This window comes from Nicotiana tomentosiformis, chromosome 1 (genome assembly GCF_000390325.3).
Source record: "Nicotiana tomentosiformis chromosome 1, ASM39032v3, whole genome shotgun sequence".
NCBI classification, from domain to species: Eukaryota; Viridiplantae; Streptophyta; class Magnoliopsida; order Solanales; family Solanaceae; genus Nicotiana; species Nicotiana tomentosiformis.
In genome coordinates this window covers 144,402,651-144,408,972 of record NC_090812.1, presented here as the reverse complement: position 1 = coordinate 144,408,972, position 6,322 = coordinate 144,402,651, and the positions used below count along the sequence as shown (strand labels likewise).

The window sequence follows — 6,322 nt, the reverse complement described above, 5'->3', positions numbered from 1 at the left end:
TAACTGGTCAAATAGATCACCGATACTCTGCAACGGGTGCTTGTTCTTAATAGTGACTTTGTTCAATTGACGATAATCAATACGCATTCGCATTGTTCCATCCTTCTTCTTCACAAATAATATCGGTGCACCTCAAGGCGATATACTCGGTCTGACGAACCCTTTGGCTAGTAACTTCTCAAGTTGTTCTTTCAATTATTTCGGAGCCATGCTATACGGTGGGATAGATATAGGCTGGATATCTGGAGCCAAGTCAATACAGAAATCAATATCATAATCAGGTGGCATACCTGGAAGATCTGAAGGAAATATATCCGAGAACTCCCGAACTACAGGCACTAAATCAATAGCCGGAGTCTCTGCAATAGTATCCTGAACATATGCTAGATAAGCTAAACAAACCTTTTAAACCATGTGTTGAGCCTTTATAAAAGAAATAACCCGATTAAATGCACTAACAGACGAACCCTTCCACTCCAGCCTAGGCAACACTAGAATAACCAAGGTAACAGTCTTGGCATGATAATCTAGAATAACATGATATGAAAATAACCAGTCCATGCCCGGAATGATTTCAAAGTCGGTTATCTAAAGCAATAAGAGATCTGCTCTAGTTTCATAACCACATAATGTAAGAATATAGGACCGGTAGATCCAATTCACAATAACAGAATCGCCCACATGAGTGGACACATAAACAGGAGTACTCAAGGACTCACGAGAAACACCCAGGAAATGAGCAAATAGAGATGACACATATGAATACGTAGATCCTGGATCAAATAATACTGAGGCATCTTTGCCGCAAACAGAAATAATACATGTAATCATGGCATCTGAGGCCTCTACATCTGGCCTAGCAGAAAAAGCATAGAACCGAGCTGGAGCGCCAACTGGCTGGCCTCCACCTCTAGGACAGCCTCTACCCACATGTCCTCCACCTCTTGGTGGTCAGATGACTGGTGGAGCAACTGGTGCGGTAATCATAGGCTGCTGACCCTGCTGCACTGGTCTATCCTGCAGCCTGGGGCAGAATCTTGGTATGTGACTTGGATCCCCGCATTCGTAATAACTTTTCAGTGCGATAAGCTGCTGACTAGAAGTCTGGCCCTAGTGACATGAATACCCACTAGAAGAACCCTGAATAGCTGGTGGGCGATAAGAACTCTATGGCATAGCACTGAAATAAGGTCGCACTGGGGCACCCCAAGGAGGCGGTGGTGTTGGATATGGGGGCTTGCTGGACTGCCCTCTCACGAACTGACCCCTGGCCCCAAACGGAGCACCTCTGAACTCTCAAGAATATTTAAACCGCTTATCTCTCATAACCTGCTCTAGTCTACGTTGACGCACACCCTCAATCCTCCGGGCTATCTCCACGACCAACTCATAAGAAGTCCCCATCTCAACCTCTCGGGACATAATGGCCTGAATGCCAGTATGTAAACTCGCAACTAACCTCTACACTCTCTCCGCCTCAGTAGGGAGTATCATAAGTGCATCGCGAGATAGCTCAGAGAACCTCGCCTCATAATCGGTTACTGACATATGTCCCTGCTGGAGCTGCTCAAACTGAAACCGCAACTCTTCTCTCTAGGAGGGTGGAATATACCTGTCTAGGAAAATACGGGTGAACCTGTCCCAAGTCATGGGAGGAATATTTGCTGGTCTGCCAAGAATATAAGACTGCTACCATCTACGGGCCCTGCCCTCTAGTTGAAAAGTAGCAAAGTCAACCCCATGAGACTCCAATATCCTCATGTTGTACAGTCTATCCCTGCACCGATCGATGAAATCCTGGGGATCCTCTTGTCGCTCACCCCTAAAGATAGGAAGATGTAGTCTAGTCCATCTGTCCAATAGTTTATGCGGATCAGCGGCTGCAGCTGGCTTGGGCTCAGGTGTAGCTGCTGCCACTAGCTGGTCTCCACCCACGGGTAGTGGACCCTGGGTCTGATATACAGCAGTTGCCTGCCCATGAGCCTGCGAGGTAGGGGTCTGTGCTCCCCCGCTCGCCTGAGATGTGGCTGGGTCTGGCGGAAATAAGGTAATTTCCTAACATCCTATAGCCTCTCGAAGATAAGTACAGACGTCTCTGTACCGATCCGCAAGACTCTATTAAGCCTACTCATAACTTGTGAAACCTACGTGAACCTAGTGCTCTGATACCATATTGTCACGACCCAATTTCACCTAAAGGTCATGATGGTGCCCAATACTACAGCTAGGCAAGCCAAACTAATAAATTAAACATAGATATATATTTCGGTCTTATCGTCAATAGTCATAAGTTAGTTAATAATATAACCTCAAGGAATATTATCAATTGTTTACTTTCTAGTCAGCAAAGCATAATTGTATTAGCAATAAGCAATTATCCATTAGTGAAATATATAGAGAAATTGAGATTTCATTATAAAAATATTGTCAAGTGAATTCAATGATTCCCAACACTTTTTAAATATAAATTTTCCAAAAATTATTTTTGTTTAAGTAATTTACAAATTCAAAATCCTACTCTCTTTCCATCAATTTGGTTCTCTCAAATAGTAGCTAAAATATTACAAGTTTGTAGCATAGATTTTCCAATCTCTGTGGGACGATATCTTAAACTATACTAGAATTTGACGGAAAACGAGTGAATATTTCCTATGCATTAAGAGCTCGTCAAATTTTTGGCGTCGTTGCCGGGGATTGGCATACATCTACTTCAGATTAAATATTTTGTTGCTAATTTGAGACCTTATTATTGTTATTTTTCTGTTAATATTATCACTACATATTAATATTATAATTTTCTTTTTGTAACAACACTTTAAAAAGAAGAAAAAAAACATATTTATACCTCTTCCTATTATTGCTATCATTAGCTTTCCTTCATTATATTTAGCATAATTATTTCTAGTACTATCACCTATTGTATCATTTTTTGTTTCTCATTGCCAGTACTTCGACGTACTTCTCTTTCTATTTTCAATATAGTTTATTGTTTACGTATTATTATTTTCTTATTATTATTATTATTATTATTATTATTATTATTATTATTATTATTATTATTATTGTAATATTATATTAGTAGTAGTAGTAGTAGTAGTAGTAGTAGTAGTAGTACTTCTACAATGTTATTCTCACTGATAACTATTATTATTCACTAGTTCAGCTTTTGTTTATACTTAATAATTCTCTATTATCTCAATTAGTTGTTAGTATTACTACTGACGCTTACTTGTTAGTTTCATTGTTTTATATCTTTTTTATATATTTTATTAGTATCCTAATTACTAGTATTATTATCTACAATATTATGGTATTTGTTTTTCTTCACTAACTATCTATCTTTGAAATTTTCTTTAGTTTAGTTATCAATTACTAGCACTACATTAGGAATTAATGTAAAAAAAATTTTACTTTCAAAATTTTAAGTAGTTTATGACTCGCTCTTCTACAAAAAAGTTGGCTTATTACGATCCTGAAATTGAAAGATCTCTTCGATTGCACAAGAAAGGACAAGCATTATCTTCTCAAAGCATAACTTGTGATAGAATGGGACACCAATTAAAAGATGATAACAATCTACCCAAAGTACCACCACCAATCCATTTAGAAGATCAGTTTGATGAAGTGGCGCCAAAACCAGCAAACAGAATCCTAAGGGATTATGCTAGACCTGACCGATTCAACTGTGAATCTAGTATCAGGAAGCCTCCAGTGGCAGCCAACAACTTTGAAATCAGGACCGGCCTGATTCAAACAATTCAACAATCTTGTATCTTCACTGGAGATTCAAGTGAAGATCCACACAGTCATTTAATTGATTTTTTGGAACTTGTTGAAACTGCTAAGTACAATGGAGTACCTCTTGAAGCTATCAAGTTAAGGATATTTCTTTTTTCTTTAAAAGGAGATGCCAAAACATGGTTGCGAAGTTTACCTCAAGGGTCAATTACCACATGGGACCAGAGGACTCGGAAGTTTTTGAATAAATATTTTTCTCCTGCTAAAACAACAAAGTTAAGGCAAGACATATCTAATTTCTTACAGACTGATACTGAGTCAATTTATCAAGCTTGGAAAAGATTAAAAGCAATATTAAAAAAATGTCCGCACCATGATATTCTTGAACACATGCAATTGTATATTTTTTATCACGGGTTAAAAATCTGATTGATGCAGCTGCAGGAGGTTCTGTGATGGGAAAACCCATAGAAGAAGCATTGCAGTTATTGAATAAAATTTCTGAAAATACCATTCATTGGCCATCTGAGCGTGTAATCATCAAAAAGGACGCTACGGTAAATCAAGTTGATGCTTTAAACACACTAACACAACAGATTGTTGCTTTGGCACAAAAATTTGAATCTTTTCAGGTGAATACAAAATAACCAAGACAGTTTGAGGCTTGTGATATGTGTGGAGGAAACAATCTTAATCATGAATGCCAAGCAATCAATCAAAATGATGAACATGTCAATGCAATCGGTTACAAGCAATACCCCTTTGGAAGTCCAATGGCATATAAACATCCAGGATTTCAATGGAGCAATCCAAATGGTGCTGAGAACTCTCAGAGCTTCCAGAAGCCACAAGTACAAGGTCCACCTGGTTACCAAAACCAAAACCACGGGCAACCAAATTTCAGACCTTATCAGCAAGCAACTCCATATTAGCAAATGCCTCAGCAAGCACATCCAAGTCTTGATGACCTTTTGTACAAATACATTAAAGTCACTAATGAAAAAATAGAAAGCCAAACTTTAGCCCTTAAAAATTTGGAAATCCAACTGAGCCAATTGGCAACTCTTGTGTCAAAAAAAATTCAAGTCCCCTTACCGAGCAATACGGAGAAAACCCCAAAGGAACAGCTTGAGGCCATCACCTTACGATCAGGTAAGGAGCTTGATGAACCTAATACTGTCAGACAAGAAAAGAACCAGTCAGAACAACAGGTAAACAAGGGTAAGAATTTTGAAACACCCTCTGAACAATTAGAAGATAAAAAAGCCAAGAAAAATGATGAGAAGAATATTAAAAAAATGACTCCTCTCCCTCTGACAATTCCTTTTCCACAAAAAATAAAAAGAGAAAAGCTTGATAGTCAATTTGCAAAAATTTTAGAGATTTTAAAATAGATTCACATTAATATTCCTTTTACAGATGCTTTGTTGCAAATGCCTTCTTACGCCAAATTCCTGAAAGAAATTTTGTCAACCAAAAGGAAATTAGAAGAATTTTATGTGGTAATGCTAACGAAAAAATATAGTGCTATACTTCAAAATAAGCTACCGCAAAAACTGGGTGACCCAAGCAATTTTACAATTCCATGCACTTTGGGAGGAGTGTATTTTGAAAAAGCACTCTGCGATTTTGGAGCTTCAATAAACTTGATACCATTTTCTATTTTTAGAAAATTAAATCTTGGTGAGTTGAAAGATATAGGTGTCTCTCTTCAGTTTGCAGATCAGAGTACTAAGAAACGTAAGGGAATAATTGAAAATGTACTTGTGAGAGTAGATAAATTTGTTTTCCCTGTAGATTTCATAGTGCTTGAAATGAAGGAGTGCCCTGATGAACCAATTATTTTAGGTAGACCATTTCTTAATACAGGTAGACAAATTATAGATGTCCATCAAGGACAACTAATTCTAAGAGTTGATGAAGAAAGGGTCATTTTTGACATGCAAAAGATACTAAGATTTTCCGTAGATGAATCATCATCTTCATGCTTTTCAATTTACATGATTAGTTATCTTACAAATGCATTTAGAGTTGAACAATTAACTCCAGACTCAATGGAAAGATGCTTGGCCAAATCAGGCACCATACAAGATGATGATCCCACCATCAGAACAGAAGCTGAAATATTGGAAAAGGATTCTAAGGATCAGAAGATGCAACCAGAAGAAGTTCAACCAAAAATCGATCTCAAAATTCTCCCATCTCATTTAAAATATGCTTATCTTGAGAAAGAACAGTGTCCGATGATTATTTCACCTTCTTTGACTGCAGAACAAGAAAAAAGGGATTAATCCAGTTGTTTGTACTCACAAAATCCTCATGGAGGATAGCTACAAGCCAATAGTCCAACCCCAAAGTATATTGAATCCAGCAATGCAGGAAGTGGTAAAAAAGGAGATTGTAAAACTTCTGGCGGCAAGTATCATTTATCCTATTTTGGACAGTCCTTGGGTAAGTCATGTTCAGGTAGTGCCAAAGAAAGGAGGTATGATAGTTATTAAAAATGAAAATAATGAACTCATACCTACCAGGACTATCACAGGATGGAGAGCCTGTATTGATTACATACGTCTCAATGATGCTA

At 37.7% G+C, this 6,322-nt stretch overlaps 1 protein-coding gene and 1 non-coding gene across 2 annotated transcripts; one reads left to right on the top strand and one right to left on the bottom strand.

Annotated features, from left to right (window-relative positions):
• Window positions 1–4,011: 4,011 nt before the first annotated feature.
• LOC117274287 (small nucleolar RNA R71) lies at window positions 4,012–4,118 on the bottom strand. Its single transcript, XR_004504387.1, has one exon. It is a non-coding gene; the product is annotated as a small nucleolar RNA R71 (small nucleolar RNA).
• Window positions 4,119–4,673: 555 nt separating this feature from the next.
• On the top strand, window positions 4,674–6,029 carry LOC138910791 (uncharacterized). The gene is made up of 2 exons (XM_070202021.1): window positions 4,674–4,959; window positions 5,158–6,029. Exons 1-2 carry the CDS (start codon window positions 4,674–4,676, stop codon window positions 6,027–6,029), a joined length of 1,158 nt encoding a protein of 385 aa, XP_070058122.1.
• The last annotated feature ends 293 nt before the right edge of the window (window positions 6,030–6,322 follow it).

Coding starts and splice junctions, on each gene's coding strand:
- LOC138910791 (XM_070202021.1), top strand. CDS start 4,674: ATGCCTCAGCAAGCACATCCAAGTCTTGATGACCTTTTGTACAAATAC. Junction 4,960..5,157: donor AGAACAACAGGTAAACAAGG/GTAAGAATTTTG, acceptor TTCCTTTTACAG/ATGCTTTGTTGCAAATGCCT.